This window comes from Amblyomma americanum, chromosome 5 (assembly GCF_052857255.1).
Source record: "Amblyomma americanum isolate KBUSLIRL-KWMA chromosome 5, ASM5285725v1, whole genome shotgun sequence".
NCBI classification, from domain to species: Eukaryota; Metazoa; Arthropoda; class Arachnida; order Ixodida; family Ixodidae; genus Amblyomma; species Amblyomma americanum.
Genome location: NC_135501.1, coordinates 159413817 through 159438802, shown reverse-complemented (window position 1 = coordinate 159438802; position 24986 = coordinate 159413817). Strand labels below are relative to the sequence as shown.

Genomic DNA, 24986 nt, shown 5'->3' with positions numbered 1-24986 from the left:
CGATACCCGGAATAAACGAATGGGCAAATTTAACGCATAAAATAAAGGTGACTTATAAACTATACACCTTCTCAAGTCAGGGCTTCAATGAAACGGGACTTTGTCGCTAATGATTAGGGGGAAATGGGAGAAACAAGCCATGTCATCTCATTATTTTAGATAATTCTACACTATCAGCTGGTCTATTGTTTCTGTGAAAATTTTGTATGCTTTGTATTGATGGCCAGTATGTGTGCGCAGAGAAGTTGAATTCTGCAAATAGAGATTGTTAGGGTTCTAATGGAGTCCCTAGAAGCATGAGGACATGCATGGTCAACCTTTGCGCAATAACCACGTTTTTGACGTAATTATCTGGTGTGCAGAGTAATTTTTAATGCCGCATTTTTTCTGGCAGCTCACCCAGATCCCGAAGGCGCCTGTCGCTATATTATCAACTCGCCATGATCAAGCAAGAACACCTGACCAAGGAAATCGCCGGTCCTGCTCTTGATTATTGCGGCACTGTTTGTGCAATATCAAGCAAAAATAAACCGACAAAATTGAATTCTTTATTCCTGTCTGAAAAAAATGAAAGAGAGTGTTTACAACATTCACATACAGTGCCAATGCATTGCGCACCTATATATGTTTAATTTATACTTCTCTGCTTAAGCTTCACACGTCGCTGGGAGTCTCCTTAGCAATCCTGGCGTTTGTGTGAACGTGCTGCCACTGGTAGAGTTTGTGCGATCCAGATTGCCATTCACGAGCCATAGCCTTTGAATGGAAGGTGCTGCCACCGGCAACAGTTATGCGATCCAAGTTGCTGTTCACAAGTCACAGCCCTTGAATGGAAGGTGCTGCCACCGGCAGAAATTTTGCGATCCAGGTTGCCGTCGGACAGAAAAACGGTATACAATTTTGCTAGGCTGTGAACATCCGGATTAGGGTTCTCGCACCAACAATATTTAAGGGGGAGAGTGTGAGACGAGCAGAAACACTTTATTTTGTGGCAATGATAATTTCGCACATTCAGAAGCCCGTTGCCTTTTCTTTCACCGCGTTTCTAGACATCATTTGATCATTCGGCAATGTAGTGATTGCGGTGATACCTACAGCCGCCTCGGGCTTTTATCGGGTTGTATTTACAAAGATACAATTAAATTACTGTGGCATTTCAATTTTCCTCAAAGAAACGCTTAACTTGCTTCCACATCCCCTATTCGCACGGGCCAATTACTACTGCTGATAGTTGAAGAACAGGCGGCGTATCGAACTAATGATAGAAAAAATCGACTACCGGTTTCCTTGCGACATAACGTTTGAGCTCTGTACCGTACTTTGAAGTTAATTCGTTCCATGCTAAGCGTGCTCTTCAGAAAAGGGATTATTCTAAATTCTTAGCGCATGCCAGGGTTAGCTAATGATTGAAGCGATACAAGCGTATCCCATGTTATACGTTGCACACAGCGTCCCAGAGACTGTTCGTGTCTACAATGTAGTGCACGGTAATAGATAAATCCTGAGTTCGCCTTCTGGACCTATGAGAACAACTCCGTGCGGGCCGGCTTGGGGGACCACATAGGTTGGGTTGTTGGTACTCTTGAAAATGCGTGTTTCCCACGGGCATTCTACCCGTGCATGTAAGGCCTCTTGGCGCGGTGGCACCACTTTTCTCAACCCTACCGAAATGTTTAAAATCCTCTTAAACAAGGCGGATTCCAAACAGAAGTGGAGAAAAGTAAAGTGCAGAAATATCAAGAATCTTGTGCGAGGAGATATCAAGACATGAATGCAAAATGAACGCCAGTTGTTTTTAAAACCGACGGCTTAGTGTTTGACGGTAGCGCCGGTATGGTGTCGATCACTGTGCTCTCGTTTCATGGTTTGGTAAAGAGGATCGCTTGAAATCTGCCAAATATACGTGTTTGTTTGCATAAAGCCTTAATAAGGCACAAGGTACACACAAGAACATCTTAGGTACTATGCGCGAACAAACAGACACAAGGAAGGATACGGGACAAAGCGCCACTTACAACTGCTTTATTCGAAGACACACCACACATACTTATATACCTGTCTAAGACGCAAGCAGCACAATCAGATCAAGATCGATATGCAAGAGCACTGGTTAAAAATTTCTTTTCAGCCTTATACAATGATACGGACGAATCGCTGACGCACATGCTCCTTTTCTCTCTGATAAAAAAACCTCAATTAATTCCTGAGCTTTCGTATCTCTACTGGCAGCTACACATACACAATACACACAATAAGTTCAACTGGCTTTTTTAAAGGCATGATGAGTCATGAAGTATGCTTATGACGGCTTGATGGAAAAAATTTTCTACTCATCAGGAAACGAGAGCCTTTTTCCTCAGCAATCATGGCACACTAATAACAAAAACCTTCAAGTTGAAAAATGTGCCTCCTCTGGGTCATAACTCGCACCTGGGGGGAATAATCAGCACATCTAATTTCGACTCCGGCAAGAAGAAAGATATATCACATTGTGCTATAGCAAATATGTGCTATCGTCTAGGCGCAGCTGAATCAGGAGCATTTGTTTTATCAGCCATATCGACAACGAAGCAGTAACGTTCGTGAAAGCGGCTCCAAGCATGAAGTGTGTGCTATGGTCTGTGCCCAGATGAATTAGGTGCATGTTGTTTTATGACACATACTCACAGAAAAGGAATCACGTTCCTGAAAGAGACTCTAAGCAGATCACGTATGCTATGGTCTGGGCGCAGCTGGATCAGTAACATGCGGTTTTATCAGCCATATCGAAAACAAAGAACTAACGCTCGGGAAAGTGACTCAAAGAAGCATACGTAAGCTATTCTCTGACACCATCTGAATGAAGTGCATAAGGTTTTATCAGCTACATCCAAAACAAAGGAATCGTGTTCGTAAAACCAGATCCAAGCAGAAAACGTGTTCAATGGTCTGGGCGCAACTGAATCAGGTGCATGTGTTTCATCAGCCATATCGACAACAAACGTGCTTGCTGTGCTTAAGAACTCCTTATTTGCAACTTGCACGCTAAAAGTGGGCAATAGTTCCCACACTCCGACACAAGCACTTTAATTGCAATCTCCTTTTCATTCCAGGAGCCGCCGCTTTCGACCAGTGGTTATGGCACTCGGCTGGCGATCCCGGCCGCGGCGGTCGAATTTCCATGGAGGCGAAATTCTAGAGGCCCGCGTACTGCGCGATGTCAGTGCACGTTAAAGAACCCCAGGTGGTCGAAATTTCTGAAGCCCTTCACTACGGCGCCCCTCATAGCCTGAATCGCTTTGGGACGTTGAACCCCAAGATCAAATCAAAATATTTTTTTCATTCCCGTCATCCACTCCTCCTTGCTGGTATTTAAAAACAGGCAGCCTCTCAGACTTTGCGCACTTAAGCAGAATTTTGTTTAAACGGAAGTATGGTACCTGGTCCAAAATTTTGGCTTTATTTGTTTTTACGGATCATCGTATTGTTTTCTTTTGCACAGCTATTTAATTTTGCATCTGGCGCTCACTTTTGTTTGCTTCGTATTGCAATGATAATATCACAGTTTTGTTGATATGGAACGGATATTAACGATATCCTAGGACAGGTCAATAATGAACAATAAACGCGGGCATAGTACATATTCCGAAGGGCGTACAAACCACACCATGCTTGAAACATTTGGGTGAAGTACGCCATAGTAGCATCGTACTTCGCTAAAAAAATGGCCAACAGATCATAGCTACAACCAGGCACATTGAAAGGACTGCACGTTAACAAATGATGCAAAATTTCTTTTAGCCTAACACTCAGCACTTGCTTTACTGCTCGTCGAAGAATAACAGTCTTCCATTGTTCTGTGAATGTAAGGTTCTAGGAAAAAGTTTCTTGTTACTGGCTTTGTATTCTGTTCACACCCTGCTGCGTCTGACTCCGCTGCTCACTGCTATGAAACGCTGCATAGCGCACGCATATGAAACGAACAATACGCTCCTGTAACACCGGCATAAAAAAATCACATTTCTTCGAAGAGAAACATTGACTACCTGTACACTTTTTTAGAATTGCATTCATTTTAGCACAAGCTCTGTTCACAATAGGCGCTCCAAAAAAGGCTTGAATCACTTCGAAAAAAAAAATTATTTTACTTTCAGAAAGCTGAATAATCCACTGGGTGCTTCAGATTTTAGACAATTTTCTGTGATTATTTCGTTCATATTTACGCATATAAATTGTCAACTGTATATCGTTTCTAATTAGAAGAATGAAAGTGTTAAAGCAGCCGGCGAGTACCATATTCTATTGAAGACAATATCGGCGTGACCGCTGCTAAAATCACTGAGAGCTGTTTAGAAGGCAGTGCTATCCTGGTGTCCCATAAGGATATTGAAAATAAGATATTGTCAAGAATTTCTTTACAGCAATAAGCTCTTTGCAAATTCCTGTCGTTAATGTAGGAAACACACATCATTGTTTGAAAAACGATTGCGATGATTTTACGTATTGCTTGCTGCATTGTTACATGCAATATTGTTCGATATATTTATATACGAACGGAACCTTCCATGAATTTGGTTTAAAACTTGAAAGGGTGGATTCCTTGAGCAATCTTGGAGAAGTATTTCGAATGCGTTTGTATGTCTTTATTCAGAAATTCAACGTCAATTTAGAGTGCCAATTACGAATATATCTTGAGACGAAAATAATGTTCAATGGTAATAGTATGTAATGGAAAATGAATGGACTACATGTACAGAGCTTATTGTCAAATTTGTTTTCATTCAGAGATCTTCACACTACTTTAGCAATGTTATGTACGCCATGTTAGGCCTTCACTGGCCGTGAACGCCAAAGACACTCTCAGTACATCTCCACATCCGTCAGCCGCCGTGGACCGAAACGATTTAGAGCAGAGAACTGAGATTACTTTCAGCCGCTGTACGCTACGAATGACGAGCAAACGTGTTCTATGCTCACTGTCTAGCTGATGGAGGTGCACATGCATTTATCAGCCATATCGAAAACAAACGAGTAACTTTCATAAAAGCAACTCCAAGAGGCGAAACGAATGCTACACTCTGGGTCTGGATGAATCAAGTGCATGCGGTTATATCAGCTATATCAGGAATAAAAGAATAAGGCTTGGGATAGCGATTCCATGCAACAAGCATGTCCTATGGTGTGGGCACAGCTGAATTAGTTTCATGCTGTTTTACAACCATATCGACACCGAAGCAGGAACGCTCGTGAAACCTACTTCAAGGAACAAAAGTGCGGTATGATATGAGCACATCTGAATCTCGTTCATGCTGCTTTATCAAAGATATCGACAACCAAGCACGATGTATGGATGGATGGATGTGTGAATGGATGGACGGGCGGACGGACGGACGGACGGATGTATGGATCGATGGATGGATGGATGGATGGATGGATGGATGGATGGATGGATGGATGGATGGATGGATGGATGGATGGATGGATGGATGGATGGATGGATGGATGGATGGATGGACGGACGGACGGACGGACGGACGGACGGACGGACGGACGGACGGACGGACGGATGGATGGATGGATGGATGGATGGATGGATGGATGGATGGATGGATGGATGGATAGATGGATGGATGGATGGATGGATGGATGGATGGATGGATGGATGGATGGATGGATGGATGGATGGATGGATGGATGGATGGATGGACGGACGGACGGACGGACGGACGGACGGACGGACGGACGGATGGACGGACGGACGGACGGACGGACGGACGGAGGGACGGACGGATGGTAGTAGCGTACTCTTTGAAACGGGGTAATGGCAGTTGCCATCAAGCACAGCATTGATTCCTTTATTTTTGTGTAACCGTGTTCTAAGTTATTAAAACTTACATTTTCTTTAAATATGCCTTCCTACATTCCAGCCTTATGTCACCTCTCTGCTCTTGAGCCAACAATTTTTCAATCGCTTTTTGCTAATTTGCACCGCAGATTTATTTACATGACAATCGTTATTTCTAAACCCTGGAGCGTCTGGAAGAGCTACTGTGCCTGCATGGACATCAGGATGGATACGATCATATATTAATAGGAGGTTTTATATTGTTTCTACAGATTTACAGCACACAACACGTGTGTCATCTTCTTCGTTCAGTATTTTTTTGTAGCTGCGCGTTCTAAGACATTCTGGCCTACCCTCAAAGAGTAGGGCACTCACTGCCTCGTGAGTTATCATAAAACGCTTCATTCCTAATGTGCCTTTTCCAGTATCGATATAGTTCTACACTATACTTCTTTTCCATTGAATATATCCAATTTTTACCTTCCACGTTTATAACCTCTCGTTTAGTGCCCTTTCTTTATCCGTCCTGATGTCTGGCATATTTGCTGGTTAGCTTCCTAGTTCTTTTCGGCCAGTGTGAGTCAACGCTCATTCTGTATAAGTATTTAAGTATCTTAGCTGCCCACCTGTTATCGCTCAACTTCCTCAGGCATTCTTCGTATAGAATTTTACTCAGCTTCCCGTGCTTCGAACGATGCCCAACTCATTATCACATTTACTGCCTCGTTTGTGGTTTTCCCGTGGGCCCCAACTGCTCATCTTCCAACAGCTCTCTGACAAACTCCTAATCTCGACTGCACTTCTACCCTTAATCAAAGAACCGCATTCCCGAAAGTAAGCCCCGGCACTGTTATTCCTTTTAAAATACCTCAAAGTACATCATTCCTGTACTGCCCCCAGAATGCCCTATTATTCATTCCCCCGGCATCTTTTCGCCCTTTTTGCTACGAGAGATTCTTCGTGCTTTTCTGTGTACATCTGACCTTGGTTTACCCATACCCCGAGATATTTATATTCAGCCATTAGGGGTATTTTGGGGCCTTGTATTTTAAGCTGCTGATCAGTAGTATTGTTTAAAATCATCACACCTGGCATAGTTGTGCTAAAACTGAATTCCATACTCTCTCTTTCGTGTCCACAGCAATTAACCAAGGGTTTGCAAATCTTCCTTGCTGTCTCCTAAAAGTGCATAATCGTCCGCACGCATTAAACCCGGTAGTTGTTGCTGAACAACTATTCCCCCTTATCAGTACGACAGATTATAACCTAGATTACTTCACTGTAACCTTGTTTTCATACTTATTGTATAAAGCATGAAAAGCAGCGATGGTAGAAGACACCCTTGCCCTAAAAGCGACTCCAAGCGGCAAAGGTGTGCAAAAATTTGAGCTCAGTTGAACAAGGTGAATTTTATGGTCAGCGATATCGACACCAAAGCAATAATCTTCGTAAAAGCGACTCCCAGCAACAAAGGTTTGCTTTGGTATAGGCCCAGCTGAATCAGGCGCATTTCTTTTATCAACTATATCGACAAAAAAGCAGTAACGCGCGTGCATGCGACTACAAGCAGCAAATGCGTGCTATTATCTAGGCCCAGCTGAATCAGATGCATGTTGCTTCATGACCCATATTGGCAACAAAAGAATCACGTTCCTGAAAGCGACTCTAAGCAGAAAACTTATACTATGCTCTGGGTGCAGCTGAATGACTTGCATGCGGTTTTATCAGCCATCTTGAGAACAAAGGAATAAGGCTCGTGAAAGCGAGTCCATGCAGCAACCGTGGGCTGTGGTTTGGGCCCAGCTTAATCAGGTGCATTTGTTTGATCACCCATATCGACAACGAAGAAATCACGCTCTTAATGTGACTCCAATCAGCAAACTTGCGCTATGATCCGGCTCTTGCTGAATTAACTGAACGTGGTTTTATTAGCTAGCTGTATCGAAAACAAAGGAAAATGTTCGTAAAAGCGACTCTTAACAGAAAGCGTGTGGCATGCTCTCGGCGCAGCGTTATCACGTGCATGTTGTTTCATCAGCCATATCGACAATGAACGTGCCTGTTGTGCTTACGGAATTCCTATTCTGTAACTTGCACGTTAGAATCAGGAATTGCTTCCATGGCACCGACACAAACACTTAAATTGCGACCTCCTATTCATTGAAGTCATCCAATCCTCATCGTTCAAATTTAAAAATAAGCGGCCTGCCAAACTCCGCATGTAAGGAATTTTTTTTATTGTCTTTATAACGAAATATGCGGCTTGGTTCAAAATTTGGCTTCATTCTGTTTTACGAGCCCGTATTGTGCTTTCTTGCACAATTATTTAAGACAGTGTCTTCCGCTCGCCGTTGTTTGCTTGGTAATGCAATGATAATATCATATTTGCGTTTATAGAGAGCGAAGGTTAATGACATACTAGCTCAGATCAACAACGAACAATAAACGCGGCCATAGTACATACTGAAAAGAGCGTACAACGCACAACGTGCTTGGAAAATTTGACTGCTGTGAAGAACGCCATACTAACGTCGTACATCGCTAGAAAATGGCCAACAGGCCATAGCTACAACCACTCGCACTCAGAGTGCGGCACGCTATGAGCGTGGGCAATTTAGCTTTCCGCCTAAATCCCAACACTTGTGTTACTGCTCGTCGCAGAATATGAGTCTTCCATTGTTCTGTGAATATAAGCTTCTAGGGAAAGTTTCCTTGTTACTGGCTTTGTATTCTGTTCGCACCATGTTGTGTCTGACTCCGCTACACGTATTTTATGAAGCACTGCACAGCGCACATATCCGCTAACGTTTAACTCACGCATATGACTCCAACAATTATCTCCTTTCACTGCGGCATGAAAACTAACTACTTTTCGAAAAGAATACATGGACGATGGGTACACGTTTTAACATTGCATTCATTTTAGCACAAGCTATATTCGCAATGAGCGCTCCTAAACCCGCTTGAATCTCTTCGAAAAAAAATAATAATTTCATTTTGATTTCGTAAAGTCACATAAGCTATTCGGTGCTTTACATTTTAGACCCGTTTTGTTGATTATTCCGTTCATATCTACGCATGTAAATTGACAACTGTCAAGCGATTCTACTTATAAAAATGTATGTGTTACAGCAGCTGGCAAGGACCATATTCCATAGAAGAAAGTATCGACGTGACTGGCGCTAAAATCACTGAGAGATGTTTAGCAGGCAGGGTTATCATGGTGGCCCGTAGGAATATTGCAATTCAGATATTGTCAAGAATTTTCTTACAGCAATACGGTCCTTGCTTATTCCTGTCGATAACGTAGCCAACACACATCATTGTACAAAAAATTAGCGCGATGTTTTTTCGTATTGTGCATTGTTGCATGCAATATTGTTCCGATATATTTAGATAGGAAGAGATCATTCCAGGAAATTGGTCTAAAATTTAAAAGGGCGGCTTTCTAGAACAACGTGTCAGATGCATTTCGAATGCGTTTCTGCGTGTGTTTCTTATTTCAGAAATTGAAATTAATTTGACAGTGCCAATTACGAATATAACATGAGAGGAAAGTAAATTTCAATGGTAATGGCAGATAATAAAAAACAAATGAGAGGACTGCATGCACAAATATAATTGCCAAATGTGTTTTCATACAGAAATGTTCACCATTCTTCAGCAATGCTATGTAAGCCATGTAATGCCTTCACTGGCGGTAAACGCTCAGGACACTCTCGGAGAATCTCCACATCCGTTAACCGCCTTGGGCCGGAACGATTTGTATCGGAGAACTCAGGTGACATTCATGCGCCGTACGAAAGTAATTCACAGCATACGTGTGCTACGGTCTGGGCGCAGGTGAAAGTGCTGCATGGCATTTTATCACCCATATCCAAAACAAAGAAGTAGCGCTCGTGAAAGCGACTTCCAGCAGAAAACTTATGCTAGTCTGGGCGAAGCTGAATCAGGTACATTTGTTCTATCAGCAATATCTACAATGAATCAGTAATGTTAGTTAAGGACACTCCTAGCAACTAACGTGTGCTATGATCTGGGCCCAGCTCAATCATGTGCATGTTGTTTTATCAGCAATCTCGAGAACACAGGAATCATATACGTGAAAGCGACAATGGCCAGGGCACAGCTTAATCAGGTGCATATGGTTTTATCAGCCATATCTAAAATAAAAAATCATGTTCTTGAAAGCGACTCTATGCAGAAAACGGGTACAACGGCCTGGTCACAGCTGAATCAGGTTCGTTTTATTTATCAGCCATGTCGACAACGAAGCAGGAACGCTCGTGAAAGCGTCTACAAACAGCAACCGTGTACTGTGATCAGGGTATAGCTCAATCATGTGCATGTCGTTTTATCAGAACTATCGACTACGAAGGAATCACATAGGAGAACGCGACTCTAAGCAGAAAATGAGTGCTATGATCGGCGCGCAGCAGAATGAGATCCATGCGGTTCTTTAAGACATATCGAAAACAAAGAAATAACAGTCGTTAAAGTGACTACAAGCAGCAAACGTGTGCTATGGCATGGGCGCAGCTTTATTAATAAAGTGCATTTGTATTATCAGCGATATCTGCAAAGAAGCATTAATGTTCGTGGAAGCGACTCCAAGCGACAAACGTGTGCTGTGATCTGCGCCCTGCTGAATAAAGTGCATTAGTTTCATCGGCCATATCGACAAGAAAGTAATCGCGATCGCGAAAGCGATTCCAAGGCGCAAATGTGTGCTATGGTCTGGCCCCAGCTGAATTAGGTGCATGCGGTTTTATCCGCCATATCTACAACAAAGGAAGCACGCTCGCGAAAGCAACTCTAAGCAGAAAACTTGCGCAATGGTCTCGGCTCAGCTGAATCAGATGGATGCGGTAATATCAGCCATATCGATAACTAAGGATCATGTCCATGCAAGCTACTCAATCAGCTAATGTGTGCTATGGTCTGCGCCCAGCTTAAGTAGGCATGCGATTTTATCAGGCATATGAACCAGAAAAATTAAGTCCGTCAAAAGAACTCCAGGCAGTAAACTTGTGCTATAGTCTGGGCCCAGCTTAATCAGGTGCTTGTTGTTTTATCAGTGTCACGGATCACCCCGGATAATACTCGGACCGAAAGAATGCACTAGGCGACAAGTGTACACACACAGACACACATTTAATACACCCTACACACTAGCGCACAAAACTAACAAAACTAACACAAAACACAATGACTATAAATACATACGACCCGGAAACACTCCTACCAGCGTCTACTACTAGCGCTCTACTGTTAGTGGTCGGCGTTTGTGCTCACGGCTGGTTCGGTGCGGCTGCGGCGTGTTATGGGTCTAGTAACCGGCATCGAGATGGCGTTCGACGTGCTTGGGCTGGCGTCGCTGGCGGCGTCGTTGGCTGCGTCGTACAAGCTCCCAGTCCAAGCGCCCGTGGAGGTGATGCCGGTGTTCCTGGCTTTGGCGGCACCCCCGGATGGGTGGCAACTGCGCTGGAGACACCACTGGCCGTAGCAGGTGGTATCGTCCCCAATTAACTCCCCGGAATGGGCAGGGGGGAACGGCAGGAAGTTCACGATGCGAAGCCGCAGAATGCGAGCTCACAGGAGCAGTAGCCGGCGTCGCTCTCTTCCAGCCGAAGCGTCCCTCACCCGCCGGAGTCCCCGCTTCTCTGTTCTCCCCCCCCCCCCCGTGCCTCGCTCTCCCTCGCCCTTTTATGACCTTCACGTTAGTTCACGTAAGCATAGTCGTCGTCTTCTCTTTCTTCTCTTCTCCACCAATCATCTCTCTCTACCTCACCCAATGCTTCTTAATGATCTTCTTTAGTCTTCGGTTAATCCACGTCGTCTTCTTCACAACTCTTTCCTTCATAATTTTAATTTAAACTTCCTATTTTATGTGACAAGGGCCCCCTCTCTCAAGAGTTCTTACATCAAAAACTGCTCACGACATCTACATCTTCAGGCCACCCAGCCAGCCGACTGTCTTCTGTGGCGATTCTGGGCCCAGCACACAACACACCGCAGATCTCCAGCACACACCAAAAGCACACCACTAACATAGCACACCAAACTACATTCTCGGAACACTAACACACCACTGCCGTTGTCCGTACAGAGCCCTTAATAAACATGTTGAGGTCCATAACACGCTCGCTTGTATAATCACATAACACCAACAACTGCAACAACAACAAGATCAGTCCCATAGATACATTAGCACAGCAACAACAAGTAACCTCCCAGAGATACCTAGAGCTGTTCAGTTGGCTCCACCTGTACAGAGGTATAATTTGCAACATATGACCTCCGTTTTGCCCCGCACATCTGAAAACACCTCCCTCTTGATTTGGAGTAGAGCTGCTATCGTCTGTCTTCATTCAAATTCGGGTTCATTAGTGCCTTACCCCATCCTACCCTTTTCTTCCTACTTCAAGTGGGCACCTCGGCAACATCATCTCTCTCCTCGGCGATTACCGAGCACGCTACCTTCGGGGCGTACCGCCGTACGGGACCTCTTTCTTCATAATTCTTCAAGATATTTACCTGGAAAACGTTCTTTGTTTCGTCTATGAATATCTCATAATCATTGTCATTTTTCTTCCGCGTCGCAAGGTAAGGGCCCTTCCACTGTATCAGTAAATTATTATGATCCGTGGGTAGCTGGATAAGTACCCTGTCGCCTAGATTCATATTTCTGTGAGTGCCTTTCTTGTCATAGTAACCCTTATAGCGTTTGCGCGTCCTTTCTAGGCCTTGATATGCCAACCTGCATGTTTCCTCCAACTTGTCTCGCAAATCAAGAACGTATGTGTATGTTGTCTTGAGATCTGCTGCAATCTGCTTATTAGCCCACTGCTCCTTGAGTATGGCAAGTGGACCTCTAACTGTACTTCCATACAACATCTCGAAGGGCGAGAAACCAAGACTCGTTTGCGCTACTTCGCGGTAAGCGAACAATATCTATCCCAATCAGATATCTATCCCAATCAGTAGGTCGCTCCTGGCACATTTTCTTGATCATATTTTTTAGGGTGCCGTTGAATCGCTCTATGAGCCCATTACACATGGGAAGGTAACACGTTGTCAGCAACTGCCTTACTGACAAAAGGCGGTAAACCTCCTTCATTAGTTCCGATGTGAATTTCGAGCCCCGGTCACTCAAACTTTCTCTCGGGAACCCATAACGCGAGAACACCTCCACAAGACCCTCCGCCACTTGGATACTGTCAATAGCCTTCAATGGAATAGCGTCAGGATAACGAGTGGCCCCGTCAACCAGAGTATGCACATATCTATTGCCTCTGGCGGAAACTGGAGAGAGGGGCCCCACAATGTAAATAGCCACTCTTTGAAACGGTAGGTGGATGGCTGGCATCTTGCCTAAAGGTACGGAACCAACTCATCCCTTCGGAACTGTGCGCTGGCGCACGTCACATGAGCGAACAAAGCGCTTAACGTCACTCCAGATACCAGGCCCAAAGTACTCCTCGGTGATCCTAGACACCATTTTTTGAACACCCTGGTGTCCGGCCATAATGTCGTCATGTCCTAAGCGTAGCAGAGTCTCTCGCGTATATCTAGGTAACACCTGCTGTTGGATCCGCTTTCCTGAGCTAAATATGCATTCCCTGTGCAGAAGACCATTTACCAATTGATATTCGAACGACGTACGCCTCTTTTTTCTTTTCACTTTTTCCCCAACTCTTTCGAAGCAGGCTTTCATGTTCGGGTCTTCTCTTTGCCTAATTGCAATTTCGCCCGGTGTTACGCTGAGTCACATCGTAACAGGAGTAGAGAGCGGACGCTGCGTTTCTCGGGCTCTGGCTTGAGCTCTTGTCTCCACTGCCGAAGAGACACTGACTGCACCCGTCTGAGCTCTCGCGGGCCTTTCCTCCTTTCGATGTTCTTCAACGTCGAGCATCCTCCACTCGGGATCGGGGTCTTCGACACTTCTTGCACCCGTAATGTTTCCCAAGATGAAATCGTAGAGGGGTCACTGCGCACTTCGCCATTACCTGTCCAGTATAATATAGCGTGGACACTACATCCTTTCTTCGGGAAGATACCTTACTTTGCTATGTACAGGAGTGATGGCCGACGCTTCCCCTGTAAGATCCTCGTCCTTCATCAGGCTTCTCCGAACCAAATCTGTGTTGGCTCCCCTGTCTCTGAGCACGAATATAGGACGGTCCCCTATTTGCCCAACCACCAGTGGCACTGCTGCTTTCAATTTGGGTGTTCCACTGAAAGCCTCATTTCCCAAAGGCATTTGCTCTCCTTTCAGCCATGGAACTTCAGGAGGTGCGACTAGTTCTGCCCGTGAGTCGACAACGCAGGCAGCTCGGTCCTGCGTTCTGTATCGGCACTCATCCAGAGTTCCGCCCCTCCTCTTACAACCTTGACAGACAACCTGTGTCTTTTGGGCAACGCTACTTGTCCGACAGTCAACTGCATGGTGTCCCACCTTGCCGCAGAGAAAACACTTTACTGGCGCCTTAGATGCACCACATATCCTGTTGGTTTTGTCGCTCCACTTCACCGAATGATTCGTCTTCATATTCTTTAGTCTTCGGTTAATCCACGTCGTCTTCTTCACACCTCTTGCCTTCATAATTTTATTTTAGACTCCCTATTATATGTGACAATCAGGCAATTGACAAGAAAGGAATTATGTTCGTGAAAATAGTTCTAAGCAGAAAACGTTTGCTATTTTCTGGGCCGAGCTGAATCATTTGAATGTGATTTTATCAGCCATATAGACTACGATGCAGTGACGTTTGTGGAAGCGAGACCAAGCAGCAAACGTGTGCTATGATCTGAGCCCAGGTGAATCGGGTGCATTTGTTTCATCAAATATGTCAATAACGAAGCAATAACGTTCGTGAAAGCGACTGCGGGCAGCAGGCTCAATTATATGGATGTTGTTTTATCAGCGGTATCGACAACAAAATAATCATATTCGTGAGACTCTAAGCAGAAAACCGTTTGCTATGGTCTCGGCGCAGCTTAATGAGTTGCATGTGGTTTTCAGATATATCGAAAACAAAAAAATCATGTTCCTCAAAGCGACACTAAGTAAAAAAAAACGTGTGTTATTGTCCAGGCGCCGCTGAATCTAGTGCATGTTGTTTTATCAGCCATATCGACAAGAAACGTTCTTGCTGTGCTTAAGAATTCCTGTTTTGCAACTTGCATCTAAAAAACGGGCACTACATCCATCCCTCCGACACAAGCACTTAAATGGCAACCTTATTCCCATTCACGACAACCACTCCTCCTTGCTCATAGTTAAAAAAAGGCGCCTTCTCAAACTTTGCACATGAAAGCAGACTTTTTTATAACCAAATATGGGGCTTGGTCCAAGAATTTAGCTTCATTTGGTTTAACGAATCATCGCATATTGCTTTCTTGCACCATTATTTAGGAAAGCTTCTTGCGCTCACTTTTTTTTTGCTTGGTATTGCAATGATAACAGCATATTTGTGTTGATATAGAAGGAATCTACGATATCCTGGGTCACATCAACAAACAACAATAACCACAGGCTTGGTACATATTGTGAAGAGCGTACAACCCACAGCGTGCTTGGAAAATCTGATAGCTGTGAAGTACGCCATAGTAACTTCGTAATTCGCTAGAAAATCGTCAAAAGAGCACATCTAAAACAATGCACACTCTGAGGACGACACGCTCTCAACTTGGGCAATTTTGCTTTCTGCCTAACTCCCAGCACTTGATATACTGCTCGTCGCAGAATACCTGACTTCCATTGTTGAGTGACTGTAAGGTTCTAGGAAAAAGTTTCTTGTTACTTGCTTCGTATTCTGTTCACACCCTACTGCATCTGACTCCGCTGCACATTGTTTATGAAACACTGCATAACGCACTTCCGCTAACGTTTAACTCACGCACATGACTCCAACAATACGATCCTATCACAGCGGCATAAAAAATCACTACTCTTCAAAAAGAATACATGGACGATCTGTACACTTTTTTAACATTTCATTCATTTTAGCACAACCTATGTTCACAGTGGGCGCTCCAAAAACCGCTTGAATGTCTTCGAAATAAATAATTTCATCTTTCTTTCAGAAACCTGCCTAAGCCATTCGGTGCTTTACATTTCATACCAGTTTCATTGAATATTCCGTTCATATTTGCGCATATAAATTGAAAACTGTGTGGCGATTCTATTCAGAAATTACATAAGTGTTACATCCGCCGGCAAGGACCATATTCGAGTAAATACAGTATTGACGTGAGTGGCGCTAAAATCACTGACAGCTGTTTAGCAGGCAGAATTATCATGGTTTCCACTAGGCATACTGAAATTCAGATAATGTCAAGAATTTCTTCACATCAATATGATCCTTGCAGATTACTCTTGATAACATAGTTGACACGCATCATTTTTTGAAAAATGATTGTGATGTTCTCACGTATTGTAAGATACGTAACCATGCTGCGTATTGTATGCGTAATGTATGCTTATATATGCGTATGTATTGTGTGTATGCGTAGTATAAAATACTACCATGCTCCATTTAACACACACTGATTACCTGCGGGATTATACGGATTATCACTGCCCATCTGGCAACAACGACGAACTTCCTAGTTATTTGTCATAAGCCAAATTTAGCCGTACACGCGGAAGCGACTTACATGAAGCGCGATGTTTAATCTTGCTCGTGGTTTCAACGGGATTTCACGAGCAATACTGATCTCTATTTTGGCTCAGACTCAACATGCTTCACCGCCTACGAAATAATTCAAGGCGAATACATTTTTTTCACACACCACGCACTGATTTTCTGGCAACGCTGTGTGATGCACGGCGTAGTGCGTATATGCTGTCTAACATCTAGCACGAGTAATTATTCTTGACAACTGTTCTTGTCGGCAGCACACAAAGACAATCTAATGGTGACTTACTGATCGCGGCTAGGCACTGGTTGAAGAAGGAAAATAAATCTATGGGGAGGAAGAAGACGTGAATGAGTTGTCAGCAATGTGGAATGGAGGTTCTCATTGGTATTTAGACGTTGAAAATATCCATATTATTCACATTTCATTTTTCGCCTTCCGCGAACTATGCCTACTAAGGCCGAAGCTTAAGAAGGCTTCCGCATATTTTAAGCTTCCAGCATATGCAACACTTACGAGGCCTAAGCTCGAATACACTAGCTTTGTGTGGGACCCCCATACGACGTGCACCGTAAATGGTCTCGAGAAAATTGAAAGACGGGCCGTGCGATTCATCAATTACAAGTACGGTCGCACTGATTCGGTATCTGAACTAATGGCAGCTGATGGTATTAACATTCTCCAGTCAAGACGAAAATCCCTAATACAAAAATTTTTATTCCTCCTACTTAATCACAAACTCGCTCTTTATCAGAGCCCTTACGTGCACCCTCTTAGCACATGAGAGATTCGCCACTGCCAAGCACTCTCCTTAGCTCTTTACTTCGCAAAAAGTATCTTGTAGAAATTCTACTTTATGTTCCTAACACAATAACTGATTGGAATGCTCTGCCAGTTTGTTCTGTCCTGTCATTAGAGGTGCTTTAATCGAGCATACAGAAACTGGAGAGATTGCGTTGCCTGTGCGTGTATTTTCGTGTTTTAAGCGCTTCATAAATTGGCTGTGAAAGTGGCTTTCAATAACATTGTGGTATGTCTGTCATCTTATAAGACTGCGCTTCACGAATATCCACCAGAAATAACTTTTAATTCGTTTTTATGGATGCTGAGCTACCTGCTGCCAAAATTAGAATTTCAGCGTCTTAGCGCCTTTCCCTCTCCTCTCGTCGCCTTTTTCACGCTCAAAAGTAGACGCTACTCCACCACCGGCAGCCAGCGGGCGCTGGAATCCTCCGGGAATGTCGGAGCTTCCTGACCCACCGAAGAGACGCAGCTGACCGCCCGCGGCTATGGTAGCAGTTTGAAGTCGCAAGGAATGTAACCAATAGCCACCTCTTAACGCACATAGGCATAGGCTAAACAAGGAGGACAGAGAGAGAGAGTTTCGAATTGTCGCCGGAAACGGCTCTCGCCAACTTTGGAGCGTCATTGTCACTAGATCTGCTCCGTGTAGGTGTTTATTGTTTAACTCAGGCGACAACAAACTGTAACCACTGAGTGAGTTTGCATTCTATCCACAGAAGGTATATCAAGGGCTCTTTTAGCGACGGCTTCATTCATTGTGATATGACAGAGATGTTGTGACGACTTTTCTTCCGATGCTTCATATTGGGTGCTGCATTTGGTACAGCTGTATTTCTCGTGCTTTTCAAATATATATATCAGTACATCTCTCCTGTTTGGGCACATAGCCTGCAGTGTCCTGCAAAATAAAATAAATAAGATGAATACTGCGATTGCCTACAATGGCACCTGCATTTCTTAAGCGGCACGCAATGCAAGGTAGAAAACAAACAAAAATGTCATCATTGCGATGATGGCTACTTGGCTGAGGGGTGCTAAAATACGCCTGAATGTGTCGTTTTTCAGCGAAGTTTAGCAATGAAGTTTTTTCTTTTCTAATTAAAATCCAATTATCTCAAAACCTCACTTTTTGTAACATTCCACCCTCTTTCTCACCAATGACAGGCAATAGAAAAATCAATTTTGCCCTGTACCTAACCAATTCATTGTAGCCCCTACTCAAGCAGCATTGTAGAAATTAGGAGAGCGAAATTTGTTTTACAGGACGGTTGTTGTTCCCTTCGAATGCAAATTCGGATGGTAGATTAAAGAAACGGACAAAGAAATGCATGTAAAAAAATACGTGTTCAGTGAGGACATTACAAAAACCTCTTTACAACAGTAAAATTGAGGTATCTTTCACCCTAAGAGTTCCTGATAAAAATGGTCTATAGCACCACCTAGAATTCATGACGTTTATGGAGCCTTCCTTGGACCTTTAACTTGCGCCTGCAGAAAGGTTAACACAACACGCTTCAGTTCCCTGGTGTTTCGTATTGTTAGGCAGCGGAAGGTAAACTTAAGCTTAATATGCTTAGATATAATACAAAGTCTCGTCTTCCTCTTCTCTGTTGCAAAAAAATGCAACGCATTAAAGATAAAAAACGCATTAAAGATAAAAATACGTAGTCTCTGTTCTCTGCACTAACGTCATAGAATGTGGATTGGAATACATACAGAGCTATATACGATTTTTTTTAAAACCCTAATGCAAGAAATGGCTTCGCCTGATAAAACATGTACACTGTATTTTATCTTACATACAGCTGGGAACATTTCAAACGTGCTCAGTACATCAAAGATTCTAAATAATCATATTCCTTGGTTTCTAACCCATAAGTTATACGAAAAGCTTCACAGTTGCCGCACCAAGAAAAAAAAAGTGTTCAAGCATTATGCATTGAACGTCTTCTCATAACTACAGCGCAGGCTTAAAGGCAGAAAGTCTGACTCTTGAATAAAACAGGAATTACTGAGGCAAAATTTTATTTATGATTTCATGTAGGTTTTGAAAAGATGTTTTTGTGACAATGGGCACTAAAGATATTCGGTGTATTGTGCAGCACCAAGCCTAGCAGATACACACTGTTCTTAAAATAGCTGAATTTTCCGAGTATTTGTAGTCATTTATCTTGCTATAATTCCTGTTCATGGCATCACAAAGCATACTTGCGCACGTGTTCACCGCACACGTCACTGGAAATGTTGCGTTATCTTGCGTATATAAGCTCAAGTTCGTAGCGCTATATTATGACAGGTCTCTTCCTTGCTTTTTTCACGATGAAGACGCCAACCTGCTTCTTATACGCCCTGCTGTGTCTTACAGTAGTATTAGTGCAAGGTAAGTCTTTCCGACATTTTCTTTGAGATATATCTCCTTTTGCGCTGCGCCTGATATTTTTAGAAACTCGCCACCTTTTAAGTCTAAGAGAGAAAAGTGCATGACCATTATTAGAAACTGATCGCAGCCGTGGCTCAGTGGTTATGGCACTCGGTTGCTGACCCTCAAGACGCGGGTTCGGTCCTGGCCGCGGCGGTCGAATTTTGATGGAAGCGCAATTCCAGAGGCCTGTGTTCTGTGCGATGTCAGTGCACCTTACAGAACCCCACATGGTCGAAATTTTCGGAGCCGTTCACTACGGCGTCCATGATAAATCAAGTCGCTTTGGGACGTTAAGACCCCACAAACCAAACCTAAGCCTTATTAGAAACTGGAGATCAGAGCAAAAAAACGGTTCTAGAATCGCAATCAAGAAAAGGAAATGCCAAGTTTTGTACACTGTCGGGTCTAACGTTTCGAAAGGAATCACGCAGATAAGAGGGACACCGCAGTGGAGGACTCGTTACTATTCCAGGTCAAGTGCAGTCCTTTAACACGCTCAGACATCGCGTTTCAATAGAGCGTATTTGCATTTCATCATTATCAGCAGCAGCCTAACTACACCCACTCAAGGCAAAAGGCATCTCACTTGCCTCTCCAATGAACCATGCCTTTTGGCAGCTGTGGCCACCGTACCCCAGCAGCCTTTTTAAATCATGCGCCCACCTGACATTTTTCAGCCCCCTGCTACCCCTACCTTTCCTTGTAATCCACTCCGTCGCACTTCAAGACCCGCGGCTATCTTGCCTTCGCGATTCATGCCCTGCCCAGGCCCAGTCCATACCTCTTGATTTCGTCTAGGATGTCATTAGCCAGCGTTTGTTCCCTCAGCCACTCTGCCCGCTTCTGGTCCCTAAACAGTGCTTCGACCAGGATCGGCTTTGCTACCATATGTCGAACATGAAAGCCACTGATGTACAGCATGTACACACTCAAGACACGAACAGGCCTATATAGGAGTACAAAAGAAATAAGGTGCCCCCATGCACACACCATGTTAAGGGAAAGGTATTTTGCCCATATTCCGGACTAGATTTCACACACAAAATGTACGGAAAGCTTGCTCTTCGCCACGGAGGCATATTTTCATTGAAAATCATACTAACTGAATGTAGCCAACAATGGTAATAAAGTTTTTAAACGTCGCTCTGGGTTTCTTGACCTTAGCAAATCGAAGAGATAGAAACTCTGGTTAAACTTTTCGAAAGCTATGGAAATTCGCATGTTTTGAAGTGGGAATATTTCCGTCCGTTGCCAGCCGCAAGAATTCCTCATGTTTAACGACCAAAATCTACCCCGTGACTTGGGAGCATACTTTGCATCTCAAAGGCAATGCGCTATTGGACAGCTTACCTCCCTTGATACTCATATGAGTACAATTCTTATTTAGAGTGTAGAAGAAAATCGGAGTTGCACCGGATACGTGACTGTATTGTTTATCGTGGACAAGTGGCAACTTGTTCGGTATCGTAGAACCAGAGCAAAAGCAAGAAAAAAGCGCAATCGATTCACTTTCTCCAGGCTGGTAGATGGGATGAGTGATTGGCATTGCATACAACTGGTCGTGGTAGGCATAACACCAGACCTGCTCAATATTAGCATAAGAGGCCCTTGTGCTGACGAGGACACTTGGTCGATTGTGGTGGTGGTGTGATGGTGATGAGAGGCAGGTATTTACTGCAGACCCCGATCTGGAGAGCGTAACATTTTGAAGAATAAGAATGGGTTGGAGCGCGTTTGGCAGGTAGTCTTAAATTGTGATTGGTAGTTTTCTTTTCCTTTATATGTTTCTTAGAACCAGTCTGAGGGGGCAGAAACATGGAGTCTAATAAAGAGGGCTCAACTTCAATTGAGGACACTACAGCAAGCTATAGTAAGGAAAATTATAGATGTAACAATATCCTTGAACAAATATATATATATATATATATATATATATATATATATATATATATATATATATATATATATATATATATATATATATATATATATATATATATATATATATATATATATCAAAGCTATATAATACCAGCACTCACCTGTGGTTCAGAAACATGGAGGCTAAAGAAGAGAGCTCAACTTGAATTCAGGACAAAAGAGCGAGCTATGGTAAGGAAAATGGTAAATGTAATATTATGAGACAAGCAGAGTGGGTCAGGGAACAAGCCCGGACTATTGACATCCTAGTCGAAATGAGGAAGAGGAAATGGGTAGGGTCAATGCATGTAGCACTAAAGCAAGCTCACCAATTCACCTTAGGGGCAACAGACTGGATGATACTAAAAATAGACAAGCGAGCAGCGGCGCAAGAAAGTGAGGTGCGCGGTGGAGATTAAGAATTTTTCGGTTATGGGGAGGATGCGCTTGACACGACTCTATCCTGGAGTAGGCGCAGTCAGAACGCTGTTAGTGGTAGAAAGCTTGTTAGGTTTGTCACCCGCTGAAAATTTCCGGGATTGTGCGGGAGACGTGGAATACACATATGCCGTCCTCATAGCATCAATCCTGATTTCTCGACTGGAGGCAGGTCCTGGAAAACCCGCGTTTTGAAGATATTAATCACCAGCCGCGTTTGTTAGGGAACAAGAACATGTGCAGCTCGGCTGATGGGTCCGGAATAATGTACCTGAGTGAACCGCATACGCGTGTATTGCGAAAAAAAGAGCCCACCATGTTCCGCCCAACCAAAAAGTGACGTCGTTTTAATAAAGTTACCGTTACCGGCCCTGCAGACACTTTACTAAATAGACCTGGACAGCTAAACGACACTGGGATATAGTAAGAAGTCAAATAATACTACGAAAATGGCTCTATTGTTTAAAAGATAGGTATCAATAGTTCAACTACCTACTTCAAGATTCTGCAAGCAACGCCCCAGTAATGACTTCAGATGTTTTCTTGTGAGGCCCTCTTATTGCATTGCCCGATTAATCTACAAAACTCAAAAAGAATAAAGTTCTGCGTTCTAAAATTCTCGTTCAGCATTGCCTGCATAGAAGCATACTATTTTAAAAAAGTTCAAAGACAAACGGGGCATTCATACTTCTCCGCCTTGCTTCTTGGCTGGTTATGCATAATGTGCGTTTGAATGGGTTTTAAGAAAAGCGGAACTGTAATCATCACCACTTCGAAATCTCGGCCTTCATCCTGCAAGAGCCACAACACACCGCTCAGGGGCACTCTCCTTGCACTCCTTGCTTTTTAAACGCTGTTGATGAGTTTAATACGCCGCGCATTCTACTCCAGCTAATTCGACTATGTTTGCAATAGCCAGAAATCAATAACAACAATTATAAATCATCTCAAATAAATCTTCGAAGGGTTTTGAGAGCATGAAAAATATATCTGCAGGCACAGAATTGTAGGTTTACATCGGTTCAAGGTGTTTCTAAAATCATGAGTTGATTTTAATCGCAGGGTACAAACGCCCAAAATATTGCGAGGCAGAATCAAATGACGGACAATGCGGGGGCGAGCAGCCTTCAATTGAAAGATGGTACTATGATGTGAGTTACGGGTACTGCGGTCCCTTCTTGTGGGGCGGATGCGGCGGAAATAACAACAACTTTCCCAACTGTACAGCCTGCATGACTACTTGTTCGAGTGAGTATAACCTTCAGTCTTGTTATGCGTGGCACGTTGTTGATCAGAAACGTGACACTTGTAAGCGAGCATTAAGAAGACGAAGAGAAGCTTCAATAACGACTATGCTTATGAGCTGAGTAATGACTTAACGCCGAACTAATGTCCACATGAAACTCTCCTAAAAGCGATCTTTATTCCTTGGTACTCTATTCGACTACTGCAACCCCGCAGGGAGAGTTCATGTCCAACATCTTCAGAGAAAAATTTTGAATACTGAAAAATTGTAACATACTGTTACGGTTACATTATCGGTAATTGTCCACTCTTCTGATGTGTAACAAAGTTTTCCTTTTAACGTGTTTCTATCGATCTCATCGAGGAGATAACGACTGCCATAGAACATCAATGTGAAACGCTTTTGAAGATATTCAAAAATAATAGGGAAAAGGTGCAATTCTACCATCGGGTGGTTAGGGGATTTATTTATTTTTATATTCAACCCTTATATTATATAAAACGTTGAATTCATAAATTGTTTCCGGTTCAAGCATGCCTTTGTGCAGAATTGTTGGTATGCTTAGTGTATAAACAAGTAGCATAATGCCACAGTTACCCGGAAGAAACCAATGGGCAAATTTAACCCAGAAAATAACGGTGTGGTGTATTAACTACACACCTTATCAAGTCGCTGCTTTAATAAAACACGGATTTGCTGCTAGTTATTACGGGGAAAATGAAGAAGCATGCCATGTCCTCTCAATATTTTAGATAATTCAAAGGCAACAGCTGATCTATGGTTTCTGCGAGAAGTTTGTATGCTTTGTATTGATGCCAGTATATATGCGCATAGAAGTTGAATTCTACAAATAGAGTTTGTGTTAGGCTTCTAATGAGGGTCTTTAGAAGCATGAGAGCATGCACTGTCACTGCCTTTGCGCAGTAACGACGTTTTTTAAAGTAATTATCTGGCGTGCAGTGCAATTTTTAATGCCACATGTTTTTGTGACAGATCACCCAAATCCAGAAGACGCCTGTCGCTATATTATCAACTCCCCGTGATCAAGCAAGAACGCGTGACCAAGGAAATTCCCGGTCCTACTCTTGATCATTGCGGCAATGATTGTTTGTGCATTACCAAGCAAAATAAAAAGACGAAACTGAACTTTTTATTTCTGTCTGCACAAAATAAAAGAGAATGTTTGCAACATTTCCATACAGTGCCAAACCTTAGCGGACCAATATATGCTTAATTTATATACCACTGCTTAAGAGTCACGCATCCCTGGGAGTCTCCATAGCACTCCTGGCAAAGTGGTGCAGCGGATAAGCGGTCCGCCACAGCCTACGAATGGAAGGTGCTGTCACAGGCAGAAATTGTGCGATCCAGGTTGCCCTCGGACAGAAAAGCGGTATACGATTTTGCTAGGCTGTGAACCTCCGGATTAGTGTTCTCGCACAAACAAGTTTTGAGGGGAAGAGTGTGAGACACGCAGAAAAAAAACTACTTTGTGGCACTGATATTTTCGCACATTCAGAAGCCCGTTGCCTTTTCTTTCACCGTTATTATGCCACGCCATTTCCTCATTGGGCAATGTAGTGATTACGGTGATACCAACAGCCGCCGGGGGTTTTTTTCGCGTTCCATTTACAAGTGTACAATTAAACTACTAAGGCATTTCCATTTTCCTGAAAGAAACGCTTAAC

The 24986-nt window shown here is 43.4% G+C and overlaps 1 protein-coding gene across 1 annotated transcript; it reads left to right on the top strand.

Moving 5' to 3' along the window:
- Positions 1-19542: 19542 nt before the first annotated feature.
- Positions 19543-24444, top strand: LOC144135199 (PI-actitoxin-Aeq3a-like). Its single transcript, XM_077667940.1, has 3 exons — positions 19543-19652; positions 23115-23300; positions 24292-24444. The coding sequence occupies exons 1-3, from the start codon at positions 19562-19564 to the stop codon at positions 24339-24341; spliced, it is 327 nt and encodes a 108-aa protein (XP_077524066.1). The 5' UTR covers positions 19543-19561; the 3' UTR covers positions 24342-24444.
- Positions 24445-24986: the final 542 nt, after the last annotated feature.

Bases quoted from the DNA above. Each gene is read 5' to 3' on its own strand.
- LOC144135199 (XM_077667940.1), top strand. From the start codon at position 19,562: ATGACAGGTCTCTTCCTTGCTTTTTTCACGATGAAGACGCCAACCTGC. The intron at 19,653-23,114 runs GTAAGTCTTTCC...TTTTAATCGCAG, and splicing joins TACAGTAGTATTAGTGCAAG to GGTACAAACGCCCAAAATAT. The intron at 23,301-24,291 runs GTGAGTATAACC...TTTTTGTGACAG, and splicing joins CTGCATGACTACTTGTTCGA to ATCACCCAAATCCAGAAGAC.